General features: G+C 43.8%; 1 protein-coding gene across 1 annotated transcript in view; it reads left to right on the plus strand.

Annotated features, from left to right (window-relative positions):
- Positions 1-1,893: 1,893 nt before the first annotated feature.
- LOC124276866 overlaps positions 1,894-27,059 on the plus strand; it is a gene marked incomplete at its 3' end in the record, with an annotated part of 32,918 nt that continues 7,752 nt past the window's right edge. The window contains exons 1-3 of the mRNA XM_046712532.1: positions 1,894-2,032; positions 13,844-14,498; positions 25,982-26,084. Of these exons, the coding sequence (XP_046568488.1) occupies positions 13,870-14,498; positions 25,982-26,084 (732 nt within the window). The remainder of the gene's footprint in view (positions 2,033-13,843; positions 14,499-25,981; positions 26,085-27,059) is intronic.

The raw sequence follows: 27,059 nt of genomic DNA on the forward strand, positions 1-27,059 counted from the left end.
TCTTTTTCTTTCTTAGTATCATATGTCGTCATGTAGCTGGGTCCCGAACACATATCGAGCTGAATGTTTACAAATGCGGTCTGTATCAGCTCCTAGCTTTGGCGCAAGTCATACCGCGCACTGGGAACCAGGAACCAGCTTAATATTATATGGCGACAAGAATAGACGGAGCCAAGCGTAAATATGACGCCAAACTCCTAACAGCGGTATTTCACTTGAAGAAGGTGTTTTCTCCGAAATGTCATGCCCCTCATTTAACAGAAGTTGACATCCATACATCCCCTTTGAATCAGATCAAGATCAAGATGGTTTATTGTACATAATTTACAATAAACATAGTATACATAGTGTTATAATGACAAGCAAAGTATGGGCAGTGCAAATAATGAAAAGCGTCATAACACTGTGAAATTAACATAGAGATTTTTCACCTGGGTTACATCTTCTTTTTATTCTTGAGTACAACGTTTCAGCAGAGACCATATAATATCTATTATATGGTCTCTGGTTTTAGGGCTTGTTCTGGGGCAGAAAAATCTCTATGTTCACCAAACAGCATCTTCTAAAATGCCAATCAAGCATCTAATTGTGAAATTAGTTGACAGGAGAAATGAGACTCTTTTTTACAGGGCTAATTTTACAGATTCGTCTTCTGATGATAAAATTCTTATAAGTGTTTAACTTGTAGGGTGACCCAAATATTATTTGTGGAATATATTATTTCTTAAATCAGCAAAATCATCACATATAAATAACAGATGATAATCGTCTTCAATCCGCCATCCGGGCAATGTTCTATCATTGTTTTAAAGGATCTATATACATCAACTCGAGAATTAAAGCTAAGGGTATTCATCCAATTCTGACAAAACATATCAACGGCTCTTTGACGAAATTCGTTCATAAACACCCACTCGTTTCCAACACCTTGGAAAAGGTACACATATCCAAATCCATACGAAAATAACAGATATCTTGTATTTGATGCCCATGTTAAATAACCAAGATTATCTGAATTATGCAGCATGTTGTAAGATTTGGCTGATATAATTAAAAAGAACTCCAAGATATTTGTATTCAGAAACTATTTGCATTGAATCCCCTTTACAGTCAATGTCAGTGATATTGTGGATTACATTGTGGACCCAAAATATATGTGTCCATGATTACATTAACATAACAAAGTAATTTATGGTATATATTTTTCAATGTGATGTATCAATAGTTCACCGAGTAGTACTAAATGAGTGAGTTCAGTTTTACGCCGCACTGAGCAATGATTTGCAGTTTCGGGTTGACCCACGGCACATGGAGGTAAGATCAGCATAGATGTGGTTGTTATAAGGGAACATACTGACAAGTTTCACTTGAATTTGTTAAAGTACAGAGTGGTTATTATGCATGCTTTACTTCATTTTATCAAATGTATCTTCCCTATGATCCCGATAGTCGAGTAGGCTACCCGAAAATTATAGTAGCCTATAAATTTTAGTGATTTTTAATTGTGCGTGTGTTTTAAGTAGTTTTCAATGGAATTTCACACAAGAATGCCGCACTTCTAAGTTATAACGTCTGTATTAGATTGAAAACTTACACGAAATCTTTCCTTAAAACATGTGGTTATCAATTTGACGAAACGACAAACCTAAACTCATGATTTGACTAGCATCGGTCTATGCAGGGCCACATTACTCAACTGAGCACTGGCGCAAACAGCCCATAGCAGAAACCAGGTTCAACCCACAATGCAGAGAACAAACTTCAGAAAAACAAGCCATTGTCAAAATCAGAACATTTATTAAAGCACATTTCGTTTACCAATATCAAATGTGATTTTGTTTGAAAGGATTACGCATTGTATATAACAAAGTGCATCATGGACGATCCACGCGTCTGTGATGTAATGCCCTGTGACGGTGATGTAACCGTGGGTGGCACAGCTTGTCCACATATCTGTTGTCAAAGATACGCCAGGGGACTGCTTTAGAATATCTTCAAGCTGAGTTTTGGTGTCGGCATATTACTTCATAAGGTAATCATGGAGGGTCTTTGGACATGGTACTATATAACTGGGATTCAGTGAGTGACAAAAATCACTAAAGCCATTACCTTTAACAAGGTTCAATGGTCGGAGGTCTCTAACGCACATCATCATGGCCTTGCGTGTGAGTGTCTCGTATGTTTTTGAGTCAAGCTTTTTGTCGGTTGTAACCCCCGAAATATCCCTGCGTCAGGGCGATATATAGCGATAGCCCGAATCAGCCACCATAGATACCAGTATTTCAGTTCAAAACACCATAAATCTAAGGTATCATGAAATACTTACTGAAACAGAGACCATATCATGGTCTCGGACTGAAATAATGCATTTTGTTTTCATGAAAAGAAAAATAACGATGTAAGCAATTTGGTATGACGTATAAGGTGGGGTTCAGAGACCATATAGGGTTTTCCAGTCCAGCACGAGTTGACTGCGCCAGATAACAAATATAAAGCGGGGATGTTGGGCGACATGATAACGTCTAAAATTTCGTCAGTTTCCACACACGCGTTGACACAGAGCTTATGGAGCATTACACGAGCCGCACGACAAAGAGGAAACTAGTTCTGGTGGAAAATACAGGAACCACGTGTGTAAGTGTGTGAGGTGAGACTTCTGATGTGTATGTTTTCATTTCGAAGTGTATGTTGTGCACTTTACGAAACCGTGTGCATATGTTCATTTACTGCCCGTACATGATTATCGCGGTGGTTAGATGTTGATGCTGACAATAGTGGAGACGAGTGATCCATTCCAACATTGCATCAACGGCGGGCATCAGTGATCGACGTGTTGTCAGATTATCTCTTGGATCCTGTGCAGTTATAAACGTCGGTAGAAACTGTAATATTATCAGAAAGGATGTGATCTTAACTTGTAACCCAGTTTGACGATACGTTTTCCATAGTTATCATTTATGAAGATAATCTCTCCGAGCAGAGACCGTATATAGGCTATCGGTATACGGCCTCTGCTTCGAGACATCACATGTGTATCTGTTTACCCAGTGTACAACTCAAGCAACGGAAAGATGTCCGCCCGTAACGCCCGTAAGATGGTTTTATAAAAAGAACTAACACTAACCCTAAACCTTCAAAATAATTAGAGGTGAAATAGTATACCGCAATATTAGTAGAACCGCGGTATTTTGCTTTCGGTTCGGTATACCGTTGTACGAAAACTGGGTTAAATTATAGCGTAAGCATGGGGGCAGGGGCTTCTTAACGGGATATTCAAACTATACGTAGCACATATAGAATAACTGTGTACCAGATAGTCTTGTAGCACATTGTTTCACCTGCTCTACTACGGGACATCTTCTTGTCCGGGGTTACCATTCATCGTAGCGCTAGATACATTGGGTAGTGCTAAATATGTTCGATAGGCTCTGATTGGTGGAGACGTCCGTCATCAGTAGGTGAACTTTGACCCATGTCAGAGGTCGTTCTAGAACGCTATATAAGTGACCTGGCTCTCTGGATTCAGTGTCTAGCTTTCGGCCATCCGAGCATCAGGTAATATCTCTGTCCCGAGGTCCTGTTTCAGGATCATTCCCTCCCCGTTTACAGAGTGGAATGTTAGGTTTTATGTATGGGGAAGTTAGGTTCCTGCTAAACTAGTGTTAGGTCGGGTTGGGGGAGAATTAGGAGTAGGAAACGGAATAGGTATTAAGCTTTAGACTTTGGGTAATGTCCAGGGTGCCGTTGTACAAAGCGATCTTTGCGCTAAGGTGATCGTAACTCCCATACCTTAACATAGACTTACGACTGGCGAAGTGCTAAGGTTGCTTTGTACAACGGCCCCCAGTTAGACGGGGTTGGTTTCGGGGGGTTCTATTTTGAAGGGGTTATAGGGGTTTGGTGTTTTTCCTAACGAAGCTGGATTTCTTAAACTTAATTACAGTCAGCTCTCGTTAATCCGACACTTGTGGTTGCAGAGAAATATGTCGGATTACCGAGAATGTCGGATTAATGTATTTGTGTGAAAATATCGATGTTTACTAAATGTCATGATCGCCATACTGTTGCAAGCATATCAGAAATTGTAGATCTGGTTATCGTCTTCGTATGTAAAAACATTCACAGTAATAAAAAATATAACAATACATCCTTGATATCATTTATTAACATTCATAGATGGCATAACATACATATAAAATCACATAATCAATCAGTTTCGTATCGATTTCAAAATCACATCGGCACAAAACTCACGTTTGTTTTTTACCGGTCGTCGCTATTTCACTCTCAGCAGCCATTATGACCCGGATGTTGAATGAGTCACTGTTTACATACAACTAGTTCCACACTAACATATGGATGTCTGGTGAACAATAATTTAAAACTTGAAATAGTCTTTGATGATTTGTTTTTTTTCATTTTTTTCTGAGGTCTTCAGCAATTTAGTTTTCAAAGTGTCAATGAAGTCGAGGTCATTCACATCAAACACGTCTAAGTGGTGTGTCACAAATATCTGCAAAATATTCAAAGATGTTTTGGCCTCAGATAGCTTGGGAACGACTGGCTCGGTTGTCTGGTCTTCTTCAGTGTTGATTTCTTCTTCGGCAGTAGGTCGGACAATCTCGATTATTTCATCTTCAGTAATGGCTTCCTCACATGGCAGATTTTCGTCATATTCTATGAATTCGCTGACAGGTACGGGTGCATCTGGATAGAGCTTGTCAAGAGTTTCCTGTAAATCTCGGACGTCTTCAGTCGGTTCATTATCGGTCTCGATCTGGCTGTCAGTAGGTGGCAGGATTTTTGTATGACGCCAGCAGTTGATGATTGTCAGCTGCTTCACATCTCGCCACGCTGATCGGATAAACAGTAGGGCTTGCTTGATATCAAGTGGTACTGGCGTGTCTGCGCTGGCGTTGTCAAGATGACGTTTCATCTGTTGCTTCTTGTACAGAAGTTTGAAGTTCTTTATTATTCCTGCATCTAGGGGCTGAATTGGGAGGCAGATAATGAAGCTTTACGTTGGTGAGATCTACGGAGGCATGGGAAGGGGCGTTGTCAATCAGCAATATCACATGTCGTCGCTGTGTGCGCATGTGCCTATCAAACTTCACAAGCCAGTCTTTGAAGATCAGTGCTGTCATCCAAGCCTTCTTGTTTGCATACCAGTGACACACAGAATTAGGATCAAAAGTTCTACCAAAACATCTTGGCCTGTTAAATTTCCATATTACCAGTGGTTTAGGTTTGTCAGTGCCTGATGCGTTCACCACAAGCATAACAGTAAGACGATCTTTTGCTTGTTTCTTGCCAGACACAGGACAAGTGCTCAGTGTGGTATTGGGTTCAATTTTGTAAAATAAGCCAGTTTCATCACAGTTGTAGACGTCACACGGATTGTATTCAGGCAGGATTGGCTGCAAGTCTTTACAGCGATCTGAGGGGCTGAGGCTGATTCACCGTGAATTTCGTGCGTCTTAATTCCATGTCGCTGCTTAAATCTGGTCACCCATCCACTACTGTAGGCAAAGTCAGTAATCCCTAATTTCTCACCTAGAATCTTAGCCTGCTCTCTTAACAGTTCATCATTCACATGAATGGACCTACTTCTAACAACGGTAAACCATAAAAACAAGGCCTTTTCAAGATCCTCCTGCTGGGGTTTTCTAGCTCTTGAAGCATTCGAATCAGTCGTAAAGACGCTCAACCACTTAGCAGACTGCTTCAGGATGTCAGATACGGTTGATCATCCAATCTTCACATCAAACTTCTGCGCAGCAAAAGTGATGACTTGTTGTGTTGTCTGGGGTTTGTCCTTCTTAAAAAGGCAGATTTCTTTCTTGATCAATGGCGTAACTTCTACTCGGGCTCGCTTAGCAGGTGGTGTACACGTGACAGACATCTTGTCGTGATGAATGCTCAGGTCGGTTGTAAACATTTTATACAGCTCGCTCTATTGTTATTTCTTGATTAAATCGTCTCAATTAATTATCTTGTGTTTCTAATTAACAAGTGTGATGTTCACAGACGTGGGTATCAAGCAGCCAGTAAGGCACGCGCTAATCACCTTTCATGTGTGATGTTTGTTTACGGTCGAATTATCCGACCGGCTGTGTTGATTGTCGGATAAACGGATGTTTTTTACAATGTATTTACAATGGTCACTTGCTAGATTGGTATGTCGGAGTCGGAATGCGAGAATGTCGGATTAACGAGAGTCATTATCAGAGTTTTAAATGGTTCCCTAATCTTTTGTCGGATTAACGTGATTGTCGGATTATTGAGTGTCGGATTAATGAGAGCTGACTTTATGTGAGTGAGAGAAAAGTGTAGTTTACAGACTGTTAAGTTTTTGTTTGTCTGTTGTAATAAATTATTATCAGTGTTATTTTGTGTCTGTTATTTCCCAATAGGCTTTATGCCCCATTCACGAACTGGTCACTGAGTTTTGAGTAGAGAACAGATCAACCCGAAAGCACACCTATAAAAGAAAAGTACACAACGCAAAGTCCAAACAATGTTGATTAAACATCATGTTCCTACACACTACTTAACTTAACTCAGCTGTCACTGGGCGATGGTAGTCTACTGAGAACCACGCCTATTACACCGTAATGCAAACCACAAAAAAAACAGTATTTTCGGTTTTCGTAAAGTCATTCTATTAACCTTTTCTAAAATGTCAAGTAATCAAATCATTTTGTCAAAAGGAAGATATGACAAGTAAGCTCTGTGGGAAAAGAATGGGGTTACTCTTACCCAAGTAACTATTAGATGAAAATTGAGTGCAAGTGAAAAAATACCATTCATTTTTTGTCAAAGATATCAAAGTGAAGTAATGTAGAAGTACTTGTACTGTTGTAACCGGGAAATGATGTTTTTTGACTGGGGAGATATTGTTGTAACCGGGAAATGATGTTTTTTGACTGGTGAGATATTGTTGTACCCTGAAGTGATGTTTGATACTGGCGAGATATTGTTGTCACCCGGAAATGATGTTTTTTGACTGGTGAGATATTGTTGTACCCTGAAGTGATGTTTGATACTGGTGAGATATTGTTGTGATCCGGAAATGATGTTTGATACTGGGGAGATATTGTTGTCACCCGGAAATGATGTTTTTTGACTGGTGAGATATTGTTGTACCCTGAAGTGATGTTTGATACTGGTGAGATATTGTTGTGATCCGGAAATGATGTTTGATACTGGGGAGATATTGTTGCAACCCGGAAATGATGTTTTTGGACTGGTGAGATATTGTTGTACCCTGAAGTGATGTTTGATACTGGTGAGATATTGTTGTGATCCGGAAATGATGTTTCATACTGGGGAGATGTTGTTGTCACCTGGAAGTGATGTTTGATACTGGTGAGATATTGTTGTCACCCGGAAGTGATGTTTGATACTTGGGAGATATTGTTGTCACCCGGAAGTGATGTTTGATACTTGGGAGATGTTGTCACCGAAGTGATGTTTGATACTGGGGAGATATTGTTGTCACCCGGAAGTGATGTTTGATACTGGGGAGATATTGTTGTGACCCGGAAGTGATGTTTGATACTGGGGAGATATTGTTGTCACCCGGAAGTGATGTTTGATACTGGGGAGATATTGTTGTGATCCGGAAGTGATGTTTGATACTGGGGAGATGTTGTTGTGATCGGGAAGTGATGTTTGATACTGGGGAGATATTGTTGTGATCCGGAAGTGATGTTTGATACTGGGGAGATATTGTTGCAACCCGGAAATGATGTTTTTGGACTGGTGAGATATTGTTGTACCCTGAAGTGATGTTTGATACTGGTGAGATATTGTTGTGATCCGGAAATGATGTTTCATACTGGGGAGATGTTGTTGTCACCTGGAAGTGATGTTTGATACTGGTGAGATATTGTTGTCACCCGGAAGTGATGTTTGATACTGGGGAGATATTGTTGTCACCCGGAAGTGATGTTTGATACTTGGGAGATATTGTTGTCACCCGGAAGTGATGTTTGATACTGGGGAGATATTGTTGTCACCTGAAGTGATGTTTGATACTGGGGAGATATTGTTGTGATCCGAAGTGATGTTTCATACTGTGTTGTTGTCACCCGGAAGTGATGTTTGATACTGGGGAGATATTGTTGTCACCCGGAAGTGATGTTTGATACTGGGGAGATATTGTTGTCACCCGGAAGTGATGTTTGATACTGGGGAGATATTGTTGTGACCCGGAAGTGATGTTTGATACTGGGGAGATATTGTTGTCACCCGGAAGTGATGTTTGATACTGGGGAGATATTGTTGTGACCCGAAGTGATGTTTGATACTGGTGAGATATTGTTGTCACCGAAGTGATGTTTGATACTAGGGAGATATTGTTGTGACCTGGAAGTGATGTTTGATACTGGGAGATATTGTTGTAACCGGAAGTGATGTTTGATACTGGGGAGATATTGTTGTGACCCGGAAGTGATGTTTGATACTGGGGAGATATTGTTGTCACCCGGAAGTGATGTTTGATACTGGGGAGATATTGTTGTCACCCGGAAGTGATGTTTGATACTGGGGAGATATTGTTGTGACCCGGAAGTGATGTTTGATACTGGGGAGATATTGTTGTCACCCGGAAGTGATGTTTGATACTGGGGAGATATTGTTGTCACCGGAAGTGATGTTTGATACTGGGGAGATATTGTTGTCACCGGAAGTGATGTTTGATACTGGGGAGATATTGTTGTCACCGGAAGTGATGTTTGATACTGGGAGATATTGTTGTCACCTGGAAGTGATGTTTGATACTGGGGAGATATTGTTGTCCGATCCGAAGTGATGTTTGATACTGGGAGATATTATTGTTGTCACCGAAGTGATGTTTTTGGACTGGTGAGATATTGTTGTGACCCTGAAGTGATGTTTGATACTGGTGAGAGATATTGTTGTGATCCGAAATGATGTTTGATACTGGGGAGATGTTGTTGTCACCCGAAGTGATGTTTGATACTGGTGAGATATTGTTGTCACCGGAAGTGATGTTTGATACTGGGGAGATATTGTTGTCACCCGGAAGTGATGTTTGATACTGGGGAGATATTGTTGTCACCCGGAAGTGATGTTTGATACTGGGGAGATATTGTTGTCACCCGGAAGTGATGTTTGATACTGGGGAGATATTGTTGTGACCCGGAAGTGATGTTTGATACTGGGGAGATATTGTTGTCACCCGGAAGTGATGTTTGATACTGGGGAGATATTGTTGTCACCCGGAAGTGATGTTTGATACTGGGGAGATATTGTTGTGACCTGGAAGTGATGTTTGATACTTGGGAGATATTGTTGTCACCCGGAAGTGATGTTTGATACTGGGGAGATATTGTTGCAACCCGGAAATGATGTTTTTGGACTGGTGAGATATTGTTGTACCCTGAAGTGATGTTTGATACTGGTGAGATATTGTTGTGATCCGGAAATGATGTTTCATACTGGGGAGATGTTGTTGTCACCTGGAAGTGATGTTTGATACTGGTGAGATATTGTTGTCACCCGGAAGTGATGTTTGATACTTGGGAGATATTGTTGTCACCCGGAAGTGATGTTTGATACTTGGGAGATATTGTTGTCACCCGGAAGTGATGTTTGATACTGGGGAGATATTGTTGTCACCCGGAAGTGATGTTTGATACTGGGGAGATATTGTTGTGACCCGGAAGTGATGTTTGATACTGGGGAGATATTGTTGTCACCCGGAAGTGATGTTTGATACTGGGGAGATGTTGTTGTGATCCGGAAGTGATGTTTGATACTGGGGAGATATTGTTGCAACCGGGAAATGATGTTTTTGGACTGGTGAGATATTGTTGTACCCTGAAGTGATGTTTGATACTGGTGAGATATTGTTGTGATCCGGAAATGATGTTTCATACTGGGGAGATGTTGTTGTCACCTGGAAGTGATGTTTGATACTGGTGAGATATTGTTGTGATCCGGAAATGATGTTTCATACTGGGGAGATGTTGTTGTCACCTGGAAGTGATGTTTGATACTGGTGAGATATTGTTGTCACCCGGAAGTGATGTTTGATACTGGGGAGATATTGTTGTCACCCGGAAGTGATGTTTGATACTTGGGAGATATTGTTGTCACCCGGAAGTGATGTTTGATACTGGGGAGATATTGTTGTGACCCGGAAGTGATGTTTGATACTGGGGAGATGTTGTTGTGATCCGGAAGTGATGTTTGATACTGGGGAGATGTTGTTGTCACCCGGAAGTGATGTTTGATACTGGGGAGATATTGTTGTCACCCGGAAGTGATGTTTGATACTTGGGAGATATTGTTGTCACCCGGAAGTGATGTTTGATACTGGGGAGATATTGTTGTGACCCGGAAGTGATGTTTGATACTGGGGAGATGCTGTTGTGATCCGGAAGTGATGTTTGATACTGGGGAGATGTTGTTGTCACCCGGGAAGTGATGTTTGATACTGGGGAGATATTGTTGTGACCTGGAAGTGATGTTTGATACTGGGGAGATATTGTTGTCACCCGGAAGTGATGTTTGATACTGGGGAGATATTGTTGTCACCTGGAAGTGATGTTTGATACAGATATTGTTGTGACCCGAAGTGATGTTTGATACTGGGGAGATATTGTTGTCACCGGAAGTGATGTTTGATACTGGGGAGATGTTGTTGTGACCCGGAAGTGATGTTTGATACTGGGGAGATGTTGTTGTGATCCGGAAGTGATGTTTGATACTGGGGAGATGTTGTTGTCACCCGGAAGTGATGTTTGGTACTGGGGAGATATTATTGTCACCCGGAAGTGATGTTTGATACTGGGGAGATATTGTTGTGACCCGGAAGTGATGTTTGATACTGGGGAGATGTTGTTGTGATCCGGAAGTGATGTTTGATACTGGGGAGATGTTGTTGTCCCCCGGAAGTGATGTTTGGTACTGGGGAGATATTGTTGTCACCCGGAAGTGATGTTTGATACTGGGGAGATGTTGTTGTGATCCGGAAGTGATGTTTGATACTGGGGAGATATTGTTGTCACCCGGAAGTGATGTTTGATACTGGGGAGATATTGTTGTGACCCGGAAGTGATGTTTGATACTGGGGAGATATTGTTGTGACCCGGAAGTGATGTTTGATACTGGGGAGATATTGTTGTGACCCGGAAGTGATGTTTGATACTGGGGAGATATTGTTGTGACCCGGAAGTGATGTTTGATACTGGTGAGATATTGTTGTCACCCGGAAGTGATGTTTGATACTGGGGAGATATTGTTGTGACCCTGAAGTGATGTTTGATACTGGGGAGATGCTGTTGTGATCCGGAAGTGATGTTTGATACTGGGGAGATGTTGTTGTCACCCGGAAGTGATGTTTGATACTGGGGAGATATTGTTGTGACCTGGAAGTGATGTTTGATACTGGGGAGATATTGTTGTCACCCGGAAGTGATGTTTGATACTGGGGAGATATTGTTGTCACCTGGAAGTGATGTTTGATACTTGGGAGATATTGTTGTGACCCGGAAGTGATGTTTGATACTGGGGAGATATTGTTGTCACCCGGAAGTGATGTTTGATACTGGGGAGATGTTGTTGTGACCCGGAAGTGATGTTTGATACTGGGGAGATGCTGTTGTGATCCGGAAGTGATGTTTGATACTGGGGAGATGTTGTTGTCACCCGGAAGTGATGTTTGATACTGGGGAGATATTGTTGTGACCTGGAAGTGATGTTTGATACTGGGGAGATATTGTTGTCACCCGGAAGTGATGTTTGATACTGGGGAGATATTGTTGTCACCTGGAAGTGATGTTTGATACTTGGGAGATATTGTTGTGACCCGGAAGTGATGTTTGATACTGGGGAGATATTGTTGTCACCCGGAAGTGATGTTTGATACTGGGGAGATATTGTTGTGACCCGGAAGTGATGTTTGATACTGGGGAGATATTGTTGTGACCCGGAAGTGATGTTTGATACTGGGGAGATATTGTTGTGACCCGGAAGTGATGTTTGATACTGGGGAGATATTGTTGTGACCCGGAAGTGATGTTTGATACTGGTGAGATATTGTTGTCACCCGGAAGTGATGTTTGATACTGGGGAGATATTGTTGTGACCCTGAAGTGATGTTTGATACTGGGGAGATGTTGTTGTCACCCGGAAGTGATGTTTGATACTGGGGAGATATTGTTGTACCCGGAAGTGATGTTTGATACTGGGGAGATGTTGTTGTGAGATATTGTTGTGACCTGGAAGTGATGTTTGGTAGTGGTGAGATATTGTTGTGATCTGGAAATGCCGTTTGGTACTGGGGAGATATTGTTGTCACCCGGAAGTGATGTTTAGTAGTGGTGAGATATTGTTGTGACCTGGAAGTGATGTTTGGTAGTGGTGAGATATTGTTGTGATCCGGAAATGATGTTTGATACTGGGGAGATATTGTTGTCACCCGGAAGTGATGTTTGGTACTGGGGAGATATTGTTGTAATCCGGAAATGATGTTTGAGACTGGGGAGATGTTTTTGTGACCTACAAATGTTCTGGGTATGAGTCATCCAGATCTGGGTACAAGCTGACCATACAAGGTATAAATTGTCCAAAATGGTTTGAATCTGATGAAAATTTAGCTACTTCCGTTGGGTAGGAATCTCCATGGGTACAGATTGTCTAGGATCCTGTCTGGTCTTACACCAATAGAAAAAAAACAATGCCTACATACGCTATAGGTGAAATGAGGGTGTGATTTCCACCTGACACACTTATCATGCTTATGGCAACACCGTATTCATTAACCCAAATGGATGATGCAAGTAGACTGTATGCATTATGGAAAAAGAGCTCCCCTGATCTTAGATAACAACTTGACTCTATGCTGATATGAGAGCAGTTCAGTTATGTACTGAGATAATCTGCAGGTTAAACAACACATGCAGTTCATAGATGGGAGGTTTGTCAATCAGTATTGAGTGCTTCTGGGCTTGGGCATTTAACAGGTGACCCCACAGAAGTACAGATACGCTGTGCTAACTAATTAAAACTTTATGAAACAACTACTTATTTCTTTATAAAAATATTCAGAATACTTGGAATGAAATTAAAAGAAATAGGTACAAAATCTGCATCAGCCACAGTAATATTACAAATTCACATAGTGGTTTGCGTACTCAGAAAGATACTTGTGGGCACAAATCACTATACTATCATGTTTAACCCAGATTGATACTGACAATGCCTCCACTGGGTTATTGTATTTCCACTGACATACATCATGAAAGGATATATGGTTATCCTGGACTTGTTTTAGTAGTGAAGCAGTAAAATAATCTGAGAACATGTGTTTGGAATAAATATAGCCTGATTAGGATTTCTAGCATGCTCATTTGTTTGAAAATACAGTCTGTGAGCGAGTATGTTACAATGGAGAATAGAACAATCATACCTTTGTTGGACTGTCTTCAGATCCGTTTGTACTGGTAGTACAAAATGTAACTGACATTTACCACAGTTTGCGACAGATATTGTAACGGGGCAGCAGGTGACAGTAACGTCATTGTCAAATCTTCACAACATGATGGTGGTAATTTGAACAACGTCATGATGATGGCTTATTATGTTGTAACCCACAGGGTAAAATACAGTTGGCATCTTTGATCTTTTGGCGAACCATCCTAAACTATTTGACAAGAAGGATAACCGTTTAGAACAACTGTTGTCAGTTGTCAAAGTATGCTTTATATTGCCCAAGTGTGATTAATTCCGCCATGTAGGTATTTATGTGATGTCCTCATTACATATTTACCCAGTAGTATATTGCACAACATTATTACTTCTGCTGTTTCAGGCTCCAGTGACAAAGCCAGGCAGTGAATGACCACCCAGCATTTCCTTCCTGGCAAGTCCCTCACAGGCCCCTTGCGGGCAGGGAAACAAGACAAAGTCTCTCCTGGAGAGGAAACTGACGATCAAGGGGTGACACTCGATATTTTGAGAGTTGTGAAGTCAATATCATTTAAACTGACAGCTCCACTTGACTCATGTGTGGAGTCCGATGTTGACCGAGAACATCTTTCACATGGTGATCATCGTCATATAGTACACCCCAGTAACATCAACAACAACATGGTGGATGTACAGCCCTCAAGTACAGAAGAGGACATGTCAGGTTGTGAGTCCCCACAAGTACCTGGTTTAAACAGAGAGGAAGATGGTGGTCAGGCTTCTCCATCACCACACACTTCACATCCACATCCAAAACCAGCAGACAAAAGCCAGTTATCTATTGTGAAATCTGTCAAGCAGAAGAATACTAAATCTAGGAAGAAAGCTAATGTTTCTAAAACCCATGTACTGTCTGAATCAGAAGATGAGGGGCCAACCGTCTCCGTGAAACCAATGTCAAGGTCACCAGCCAGGACATCCTCATCAAGACTGTCCCTGGGGATTCAAAGTGAACCTACGGATAATCAACAACTAATCACCTGCTTTGATTCCATGAAGTAAATATTTAATTCCCAGGTATTCAGCTTACCTTGACATTGTCAGCGTGAGCTTATGCTGTCCATTTGCCTGCCCAATTCTGTTCCATAGTATTGATCTTAAATAACTGTCTTTTACGCAGCATCAGATGTCAGTATCATATTTTCACATCAGGGATATATGTCCCAGATTAGAAAGCAGTGTAGATATTTCATTTTTAAAATTCAAAAAGGCAATCTCAGTTCATTTGAGTGGTAACAACCTTTGTGAAAATATTTTCCTCCAAATCATAAGACTTTTTGGCTTGAAATGTTTGAGGATATCCATAAAACCAGCTGAATGTAGATGTATATGCTGGAGGCTTTCTATGGTCTGGTCAAAGTTTTCAAATGGCTAGTGACATGCAACATTTGAGAAGATTGGGAGAGTAATTAGTATTATGATTTTATTGTAACCATATTTTCTGTAAATATTTGTTGCAACCTATGCCAGACAGCAGGTGTGTGAGACATGTATTTAATCACACAATATGGGGATAGTAGTACTGTGGATTGTATGACACCCTGTAATGACAAAATATGCACCCACAGACACATCCATTACATAAACACAAGTATCAATAACATTTTGGATGAAGGATGAATTAACTCCGTCATTGTCAGATAACTGCACACAGACCTGACATGACCAGCATGTCGATGACATGAGTGTAACTCACCGCTATTATGATGATAACAGGAATGCTACACCTGATTACATGGAAATCAAGCACATACAAAGCATTCATTCATGAAAAGTATTTAAAAGATGCCAAATATTAGAAACTGAAAGTTCTTTCATGCAATCACTTACATTAATATACTTTTAGACAATATTGTAAGTGTTTAGTAATTGCTTACTAACCTGACAACGGCAGTGCAGTGTATTGATTGCGACGAATGGTGACAGGACTCATTATAGCTGTTGACATAGATATTCAAATAAACCAGTGAAGACAAAGGCCTGGGGTAAGGTGATTGATTAAGACAGTGAGACAATGCAGCAATGATCATGGTAATGGCAATAACAACATGCATGTGTTTTCAAAGCATCTAGATTTCAGGGGGGTATTGGCTTCATGCTTTCACTAACCACTGTTTGTGCTAGTTGGTGTGTTTGCTCAAGTTCCAAAGCTGAAGATGGTTACCATTACATGTAACCATGTGTAGAATGGTTTGAATTACCTTAAGGCCTACATGGAAGTTACATTCACATAGTTACTTCTTAAATCACCAGTTGGGAAAAATACCATTCAAATCTCAATATCAGATAGCTCCCTTATCAGGTGACCAAATGCAACTGTTTTCAGAGTTTTACCAAAGACGTAGATATACACGTCTGTGATTTTACAAAGTTTCAGATTTGTTTTCAGATTGACCAGGGTCGTCTTTATTTACAGAATGAGTTATCTGCCCTTTGTTGGCACAATGGGAGTGATAAAATTGTTCTCAATCAAATGATAGTTGTGATTATCAAAGACCATCATAAGTTGAGAATCAGTAGTAATAGAGGGTTGCCGCATTACGCGCGTAGAGGCTCATTGTTATGAAATAAGTACCCCAGCCCCCCTTAAAAACGGCTCTGGTCTATCGAGAGGCATCCTTCGGTGAGGGTTCAAGGTCTGGGGTCAGGACCATCGTTGCTAAGCCAAACAAAGATGGCCCGAGCTTAGCAACGAGGTGTCAACTGGGTTTATCCTGACCAACCCATCTAAATGTAGCCGTAATATTCGGCGATGACTATGGGGTGGGTCTGCCATGAATTCCTCGAAGTGGATTAAGGAGTACTGGACATCACATTCTCGGGTTTCGAAGCTATAATCGATTAACGTATCCATGAGGCGTTGTAACCTTTCGGTGCCCATGAGACCTAAACTATCATACAGGCTGGTGAAACCCTCGACGCAGGGCGGTGTAAATATCGAGGCCACCGACGTCCACCCTGACGCGTCTGAACAACCGTTTCTCGATCAATCTCCACATGTTGATAATGAGATACATAAGACGAATCTTTAATAAGAAGGGGGCAATACCGTGTCGTTAGGGACGATCATCAATTCCTCTCGGACGAATCCCCTACCCGGTCCATCTTGCAAGTAATACAGATTCGGTTCGTCGTCTTCGATATCCACTCAGTCGATTCAGTACGTTTTCATGGACCATATGGGGTCTGTGGCGTGACGTTTGTCCCCTCCTTCGAGTTCACCGGGCTGGTACAGATACCTCACGACGACCCAGTCCGGTAGTTTTTTCTCTTGGCCGTTACGCGATGGCGCAGCCGAATCGGTCGTCACGGATTTCATTCGAATGGCTTCGACGGGTCTTTTATGGAGGAGTCGAGTGACTTCGTTGTTGATCGCCAACACCACTCGCGGTAAGCGTACGGCCCATTCCGTCGATCATTTTTCTGGGTTGACCATCTCTTGAGCATACTGATGTCCGAACAAATGCTCGGCTAAAGTCCTGTTGAATCTTTCGACGATGGCTTGGCTTTGGTGAGCTCCGGCCACGCCTCGTCTCACCTGGACTTTATGCTTCAATAACAGCTGCGACATGGCTCCCATGAACTCGCGTCCGGGATTGACTTGTAATTCGGTCGGCCAGGTCAAGCGACTGCGTTTGTAGTAGATACATTCTAAGGCCTTAGCGACTTGACTCAAATCTTTGGTCGTTAACGGCTCCGCTTCCTTGTAGCGACTGGCAACGTCCACGACAGTCAGGGCGTACTTGTGCGTTTTGTTTCTCACCCTGTAGTGCGTGAGAAACAGGAGGTCGGCTTGATGGGTACGATTGGGTATTGAAATGTCAAACTTTCTTCTTGGGATGTATTGGGGAGCCGGCAGGTACACTTGGCTTGTTTTTTAAGCCAAGCTTTGGCGGTAACCTCGGAGACACGAGCGGCATTGGCTAGCTTCGAGATGGTGCTCACACCTTCGTGGCCTGCATGATCAAGTGAGCATCGTACCCTCTCCAATTTTGAAACACCACGGGGATGGGGAGGCACCTCGGTATCGACCGGTGATGTGGCAATGATCTCTCACGACATCCCTGTTCAGGGGTTGGTCGCACACGTAGCATGCTTATCCTTTTCGTGAGCGATTTAATCCTCCGGCATGATATCCATGGGGGCAGGGCCCGACAAAGCTTCCCAGATGTTTCTCTCTTCGCGTTTTAAGAACGTGAGAAACGTTTCGGCCATGTCGGAACCTCGGTAGATCACGGGAGCGTTCGTTCGCCCGTCGCATCTGATGACCACTTACCTGAACCCGCAGGCTTGGTGTTCTTGCGTTTTGTACGTGAAACTGCGATTCATGTTGGGCGGTGACGTGTTGCGGTCGACCCGTTTGATGATCGCTTTAAAGTCGGCGTAAATGACGTAAGGCACGGGCATTTGATGTTTGTGATTGATGGACGTTAAGATGTTTTGATGTTCTCGAGGCATGTTGATTCAGACGTCCGTCTCTCCCACGCCTCGGCACTTCCAGCAGGTCTTCTCGACTGTACCTGTACAGGCCTCGTTGGCAGAAATGTTTCTTTTCCTTGTGGTTCGATTGATCGTACAAGTCAGCTCAGACTTTTGATCCTTGTGTAGCGATACCGGTCGCCTTTTTCGATGAGAAATAAATTGATTCTGCACACATCATCAGGCCTGGAGCTGATTCGGTGCATGATCGTCGTATGGCCGAAGACGTTGATGGCTAAACGGTTTTGTTTTTCCACCTTCATCATTTGAGAGATGGGTGTGGGTGCGTCTATAGTGTCCAAGTTCAGCCCATCATCTGCGGGATAGCTCGAAGGTCTGTCCGCCACAATCTCAGCACCCATCTTAAGCAGTGATCGTCGTTGTTTTTAACGTTCACGATGGCTTTTTTATTCTTGTAATACGGAGGCAAGTCAGGTACGATCAGCCTCTGAACGGTACATAGTTCGCTATATCTAGGTAGATTTTAGATTTTGTCCACCACCCATCCGGATCCTCTATGGGTATTTTTTCCAACGATTCTAGTACGTATTGCAACGACGTATCGAGGATCAAAGGGATCGAGTCGGGTTGAAGCATGACTTCCTGATTGCCTCGGAAATAAGGCTCGAGGTGCTCGGTGCTACCGTCCGTCTGAGGTTTTTGAAGCGACATTTTAAGGGTCAACTGGTATTTGATGCTTTTCAAATCATTTCATTCTTTGTGAAGTTTACTGTCGATTAAGGGTTTGATTTTATCGGCATCGATATTAGAATTGATCACCATTTTCCAGCCTCTCAGATACTTACCCACCGCGTGGGCCGTTGGCACGAATCTCAACTCGACCGGCTCGGTGTCTTCCAGCCAGGTGGCCAGTTGGGCTTTCCTCATGCAAAAAATAACCCTTCAATCCCCATTCTTTTGCTCAGAGTTTGAGGTCTCACACAGTAGGGGGCTTGACATACTTCATGTCGAGCAAGGTGAGCAGTTGGGGTTTCCTCATGTGAGAATAACCCACCAATCCACGTTTTTTCGCCATCGCTTTGAGTTCGCCGACGGTTGTCATGATTGCTATATCAATGTGCGAAAACTTTAAACAAACAAAAAATGATTATATTCAAGTCAAATGTCTGATAGGTTGTTCAATCAAGGGAGGTAACTCCGTCAGCCTTCTCTCTGAAATGAAGCGCACGTAAAATCTTTTTTAAAATAATTTTATTCTGAGGAGTCGGTTACGTTCGTTGAGATAATCTCTTTTTGTCAAGTAGATGAGATGACCTCGGACCACGTCCACTCCGTGGGCTTTGCAACGGCGATAATGACATTTCACGCCAATCTTGCACACTTCGCACGTGTAGTTGACGAAACCCTTTCTGATGGACATCATGTGGATGCCGCAATAGTCGGTGGTGCATTTCCTGTCGCAGGTTTCGGTTTATCCGAGAAGCACATACTGACACTGAAACGGTGTGCGTCGTCCCATCTTTATACGCATGTAAATATATTTTATACACATAAAAAAATATTTTAGTCTAATTGTTTGGCGATCCATACGGTGGCGGCTAATCCTAAGGCCACAAAAATCAACTCCCGGTCTTGCTGTGTTGGGAGGAGTGTAACACTGGGAGAGGGTGGGTTCGTCGCCGAAGGGATGGAGCCTTTTGCCGGTAAGCAGGTGGTATTGCTGCATGGCGTCGTCGACGTCCTTGAACGTTCGAAGGGCGTGGTTTTCGCATTGGAGTTCGGCGTTGATGAAATTGATTTTTTTTGCCTGCAGTTGCTCCACGGTCAAATTGTGACGTTTCCGTTCCACTTCGATTTCGGCCGCGTTGGACGTTCATAATCGGGGAAAGAGATAATTGCTCCCCGAAAAAGCCGAGCATGATCGTGACCGTTGCCATCTTTATATGTACGTTATAATTTTTCAATTGCAATATGTTTTCCGGAATGATGCCTTGCTCGACAAGCATGTCTTTGGTGGCCATCGCAAGTCCCAGGTCGAACATGAGTATGCCCATGTCTTGCAGGTTGAAATCGAGTTTGGGTGCCGCTTGTTTGGTGATATGCGTCGTTGACGAACGTTTTTCCAGGGTTAGGCATGGTGTGTATATATAATTTTTTAATTTTGGGGGGGAATTATAACCTGATATGAGGATTTACTTCTAAATGAGGTGCTGCCGGTTTGAATTTGTACAGCCATGCGGTCATGACAGCGATGCATGCCGCCACTACGGCGTACTGGACCCATTCAGGTTTTTTTGTCTGCTGTTTCGCCAGCTCGCCTTTGTGACCGGCGGCTACTTTTTGGGAATTCTTTTTCCGGGTGACGGTCTAAATCGGTTCCTCCTCCGTTGTTGATGGTTGTTCTGGGACAGGTTTCGTCAGTGGTGGTGGTGGTTGTTGTTCCTCCATCTTGTATAGTATGGTTTATATTTTTTTCTTTAAATAGGCAATGCTTCGCCGTCAGAGGAGCCAGCAGCATCCCGTATCGATGAAACATTTCGTAGCTGACGGTGCTCAAAGCGTGGTCGATGAACGGATCTTTCTCGAGGTCTTCCCACATGTACGGGCGACGTTTGGGTGGAATGGGAAGGAAATACGACGCGATGCCGACGTAGATTTGCGTCATGGTCGATCCTATGGTTTTCGTCATTTCGGCACAGAGTCGGGCTTTGTATCACGCGTACAACTTGTCAACGTCTTTGGTGGACATTTTTAAAAAAATTTTAGGGATTGAGATCCCCGCTGAAGAATTGTTTGGCTTTGCCACCGACTGCCAGCGCCACCAGTCTCTCCCGCTTGGTGTCGTGTTTATTCTCCATCATTTGCTCGAGCAGTTCGTTGCACTCCATCTTATAATATAGCAAACTATTTTTAAATCTAATAAAATCAAATCCCACGTACGCGAAGCACAGCAATAGGAAAGTCAAGTGACATGCCACGGAAATTTCGAACATGCAAGCTATAATGTGGCTTAATTTTTTTTGCTAGAATTTTGCTTAAGTTTGGTACAGTTTGCTTAAGCTAGCTAACTTTATATGCTACGGGTTGGTCCGTTTTCAATAGGAGTTTGACGTGTTTTGTTTCGGCGAGCTGTTTTTTCACGCGGTCGCATTCTTGTTTGCTCGGAATCACGTTGTTTTCTCTTAAGCATTCCTAGAATGAATCCTTGTCCTTGCAGTGAAACAGGGCCACCCATCGCGTCTGCTCCCTTAGGTCTTTGAGCACAGAGCTAAATTTTTGCGTCAGCACCTAAACGCTGTGTTTCGTGTGCCGGCCCCAGAAGGCCAGGTTGGCGCTGCAGTCATCCAGGAGGAACATCGTCGACTCCCCTTTCAATTTACCGTGATAAGCAGTCAACCAGTCCTGCAGACGCGTTCCAGGATCCACCCTGTGCGTCTGGGTCTGTCATCACCACGCTCTCTCCGTGTACGTCTTGTTCACCCGCAACGTCGTCCCTGGATCGCATGGATCGCATGTCCAGCCACAGCGCGTACTTGGTCGTCAGGTACTCTTCTACCAACACGTAGGCGAGACTGAGGTCCTTGACGATCGCGTTGATCAAGCGCCCACCGGTAACTTTTGGATCTCGTCCCACTGATGGTAAGCACGCATGTCTTGGCTGAACAGCTGGTTGGGCATACCCTCGACGGTCACCTCCACTTTCGTGATCTCGGGGTTCCAATACTTTTCGTTGACCCTTCAAAACGACGGAAATTCTTCCACCGGCAGGATCAAAATGCCTTTCATCGATCACGAGGGTACATTCAGATTGATATTCCACAGCGTGTCACTCTTGTTCGCGACGATCTTCCGGTGACCCAGCATGCGATCGTGCAGGATGGCTAACGTGCCCGAATACTGGTTGCGAATCTGTCGAGCCAATTCCGGATTCGTCACCTTGTCGAACTCCAGCGAAATATTGTCGATGTTGTAGCGACCCTCCTCGCCGTTCTCCGTCACGATCACATGAGTGTTATCGTTAAAGGCGAGTTCATACTCCAGCCTGTCATCCAGCGCGGCTTGGTAAAACGGCATGTGACCCTCCAGCAACTCGAAGTCGAGCGGGATGCAAAATCTGTTCCCGAACGCCTCGGCGATGGCCACATGTGTTTTCTGCCATCGCGGTCGAAACTGTAACCTATACCCCACGCGCAACCGAGTCGATGGACACTCGGCCGGACAAATCCCTTGGTACTTCATGTATTCTCGTTCGCTCGCGGTTCTCCAGAGGTCCGTGTAGCTGAAGAACACGTCGCTGTCGTCGATGCTCAAAATTTCGTTTCCGCTGATTTTGATGGTCGTTTTCTTCACGATGGAGTGACCCAGGTTCCCCACGACTTCTCACTTATCATCGTTGGATTCCAAACTGATCTGGAAGGACAGGCGAGCCGTCCCCGGAACGATAACGTCGTTCTCACCTAGGTTGGGAAAGGGCACCAACAGCGTTTGTTTTTCGTCGATCGTGCTCAGATTGTTGGTGATCGTCACGGATTGACCCAGGGCTTTGACCGCCAAGGGTTCTCTCAATTTTCGGTAAGGATCGAGTTTTCGTGCCATTTTTATATTAAAAATATATAATATATGTTCAATAAATAAATAATCATGGCTGACGATATTCCCATGGACGATTTGGGGGACGATAGAACCCAGTTGCATGATGATGAGGAGACCTCATTTGCGCAAGGAAACATGGGCGATGATCTGCTAAAAACAACTGTCAATGATTATTACGATGCCCTGGAGCAAAAAGAAAATATAGATCCTCTTTATCGCAATCCTTCTTAGTTCGAACTCGATCATAAAGGGATACTGCGAGGGAAAGATGCTCCGGGCATCGATCTCATGCACTCCCGTACGAGAAAACCTCTCGCTTTGTCCACACTTGCCAGTCACCAGGGTGCCGACTTTCTCCGTGACAAATTAAATATAACCAGCTATCGACAAAAAATAAGCGGGAAGTTTGACAAGGCTTTATGGGCGAATACCGAGCTCGATGCCCTGGGGGGTGCAGTCGGTCAAGATGATTTGAGAGACGTACCACAACGCGCTCAAGACGCATCGAACGAGGTCGAAAAACTATTGACCACGTACCAGAACGAACGCTTGCCCGGGTTCGAATTTACCTTCGGGAACTGCGAGGGCTGGACAAGGCCATGCAAACCACAACATAGCCAAACTGGACGCGCTCGATGAGCATATCGCGCGTGAAAAAACCAAACTTGACGGAGCGGAGGACAAATTCAGCCAACGTCGGATCACAGAAAGATTGCGCAACTTGGAAGAGGAAAGATCAACCCGATTGGAAGTGGCGTCCTCTTTCCCAGGGATTGACTTGGTCCGCGATATCGCGATTTTCTTGCTCCCAGATCAGCGTGCGCGAAACCATTGACCGAGTGTTGAACGAGGACATCACGTTGGCCGACAGGATCCGAAATCTGTTCCGGGAACAAGGGATCACCATCGCCAGCTTTCTTACGGCTTTGGGCTTCATCGTATTGACCCTCGTCTTAGCGCTGACGGGCAGCAGTACGAAACCGACACCACCACCACCCAAACAAGGTGGTGGATAAAAAACACAGTTGAAATCGCCCGGGGAAGCCCTGGCGAGACTGGCCGCGGAAGCCCTGCCAGGCATCTTGGGCAGCATCGTGTCCTGGTTGCTGGGCTTCTTGTCGAAAACATTCACATGGCTCGGCCAGAACCTGTGGGCGGTCGTCATCGGCGGAGGAGGAATGACCCGACACAGATTTCCCAGGTCAGTCCTCCTCCGAGGAGGATTGACCCCCTACCTCACGTGCCCATGTGACAGATCACTCCTCCTGCGAGGAGGACTGACCTTTACACCTCAACTCAGACTTGCAAAAGTGTTTTCATCGCTACCCCGACTCGAACTGCAAACGCTGGATTACGAGTCCAACGCTCTAACCATCACACTGGCAAGCCGGCTGATACTTCAATGCTCGGAACTTTGGGTCTAGGCTGGAGTCACATCGAAGGATGCCTCTCGATAGACCAGCGCCGTTTTTATTGGGGGCTGGGGAACTTATTTCATAAAAATAAGCCTCTAAGCCGCATGAGTGCGGCAAAAAACCCCTCAATTACTACTGAATCCACCTCTGTATTATTATGTTTGAAAAGAAAAGTACACTTAAGCAGTATTAGCTCCATCCCCTGAGAGTGTTGATGCCACAAGGCTGGGCTTGTGGACCTCAGGTTTCCCCCCACACCAGACCTGAACAGTCTGGGCTGACATCACGACTGACAGTAGCTCCATCCCCTGAGAGTGTTGATGCCACAAGGCTGGGCTTGTGGACCTCAGGTTTCCCCCCACACCAGACCTGAACAGTCTGGGCTGACATCACGACTGACAGTAGCTCCATCCCCTGAGAGTGTTGATGCCACAAGGCTGGGCTTGTGGACCTCAGGTTTCCCCCCACACTAGACCTGAACAGTCTGGGCTGACATCACGACTGACAGTAGCTCCATCCCCTGAGAGTGTTGATGCCACAAGGCTGGGCTTGTGGACCTCAGGTTTCCCCCCACACCAGACCTGAACAGTCTGGGCTGACATCACGACTGACAGTAGCTCCATCCCCTGAGAGTGTTGATGCCACAAGGCTGGGCTTGTGGACCTCAGGTTTCCCCCCACACCAGACCTGAACAGTCTGGGCTGACATCACGACTGACAGTAGCTCCATCCCCTGAGAGTGTTGATGCCACAAGGCTGGGCTTGTGGACCTCAGGTTTCCCCCCACACTAGACCTGAACAGTCTGGGCTGACATCACGACTGACAGTAGCTCCATCCCTGAGAGTGTTGATGCCACAAGGCTGGGCTTGTGGACCTCAGGTTTCCCCCCACACTAGACCTGAACAGTCTGGGCTGACATCACGACTGACAGTAGCTCCATCCCCTGAGAGTGTTGATGCCACAAGGCTGGGCTTGTGGACCTCAGGTTTCCCCCCACACCAGACCTGAACAGTCTGGGCTGACATCACGACTGACAGTAGCTCCATCCCCTGAGAGTGTTGATGCCACAAGGCTGGGCTTGCGGACCTCAGGTTTCCCCCCACACCAGACCTGAACAGTCTGGGCTGACATCACGACTGACAGTTAGTTTTAAGCTCCTGTAGTTTGACATCTCCACAAAACATTGTGAACCCTGAAAAGCAGAAACATGTTGAATTACCTCAGCAATATTTTCTTTGTGCTCATTATTATATCATATATCATTTGTTAATGCATAATTTGATAAACTGACAATACTTCTATTTTGTATTTGATGTTTGGCATTGCTGAGATCTTTGTACCTGTTCATCCAGTTACGGTGACACATTTTCAGTATATCTCTTCTGAAACCAATCAGTTTTATCCGTGTACAGATTGTCCGTATTAAGTTCACCTTGTTACTTGTATTTGGGCTATTTATAATTACTGCAATGAAATCTTGGTGTAGATATCATGTGATTACTGTAATCAGTTTCAAGACCACTTTTATTCTCCGCTTAGGAGCGTGTGTAAGTTACACATATTTTGGAGTATTTATTTACATGCCTGAAGTTTAAATGCACTAAATGCAGTCCGTATGGTCCCTAGTATGGTGGTCTACCTTTAGTTAGTGGCAATCTAGAACCCATTTTTATATCGTCTTGTTGGTTAATAATGTTTTCTTTTAACTGCTATCAACTTGTTTTTAACTGTATCTGTGATGTTTCTACTTATTGTACTGTTAATCGATGACAGGCTTCTTATTCAAACTATATGTAGTATTTATATTCAATTTCTTATCGCATTATGGCAGAAATATTGCCCTGGTGATGTAAACTCACTCACTCAAAACCACTTTGTGAATGCATCAGCCTTGCCTTATCCCAGCATCTAATTGGTGCTGTGACACAACTACACAGGTCACTCACTGCTGACGACACTGGGATGAGTGAACATTACTGAGTGTCGTATCAACAGTGATGCACAGTTTATTGAGTTACTTTGGTTGCTTTCAGTTCAGAAGATGGGAATGCAGCGATGAACTCGGACACAAGGATTCATGAGTTAGATGGTGATGTCAGTAACTTCAGACTCTGGCTCATCAAGGTGCCAGCTGAGGTAGGAGAATGTTATTTGCCAATGAAGAATTTAGTTATGATTAAAATATGATGTTTGTGAAACAATTGATTTTTGTTATATAATACAAAGTTTTCATAATTTTCGTCAGCCTACAAAAAGTCAACAGAAATGCATATTGACTCCAGAGGGATGTATGATAATGTATATTTTTCCTTATCCTGACTCATGTATTTTTGCTTGTCTCCTTCCTCTTGCGAACGTTAGTGGAACACTTGTATCTCCTTTTTGAAGCTCCCTTCAATAAAACAGATGTACAATCACTACTCCCCACGAGTTATCTCCCTCGCCGTCTTGGCGGGAAAACGGCGCCACCCGTCTTCCCACGCTTCACTCTCTCCTTCTTCACCCTAGTTGACGGTTGGGAGAGCACCTGTGTCTCCAATACGGCACTATATCCTTTGATTATTTAGTTATTACCCTATAAATTACCTTTATAGGGGTTTAGGGAGTATCCTTCAACGATATGGTTTGAAATGTATTCGTATTTTGACTGTTTATTCATGGTTTTGTACGTGATTGTTCAGTTGTTTACATTTCATGAAAACCTGTTTTCGTTGTAGGTTTAGGTTCCCTGCTGCAGACCCACATTTATTGTGCCCTAGCTGCACAACAACATGTACTTCCAGCTCTCGCTGTAGTCTTTATCAGCATTTAACAGAAATTCAATTTCATAAATATTTTTTCTCTGTACTTAGGCGTACTAGCGACAATCCAGGCAACTTTTACAAGTCATGGATAAACCGGCTGAGTCCCTCACGAGCTGTCTACTGCTGTCAGACGACTTACTTCCATCCAGTGACCTGCCGGAGGTGTCCTCGGAGGATGGGCGTGGGATGTTGTCCGCCATTACTTGGAAGTAGAGGGCTTCTACATCGGACAACCCCTCAACGCAGACGAAGAAGAAGCCATCCTCTACGCAGAATGAAGCCTCACACCCCTAAAACGTCTAGCAGC

This window comes from Haliotis rubra, unplaced genomic scaffold, assembly GCF_003918875.1.
Source record: "Haliotis rubra isolate DU_JTF1 unplaced genomic scaffold, ASM391887v1 Scf214, whole genome shotgun sequence".
Classification (NCBI taxonomy): Eukaryota; Metazoa; Mollusca; class Gastropoda; order Lepetellida; family Haliotidae; genus Haliotis; species Haliotis rubra.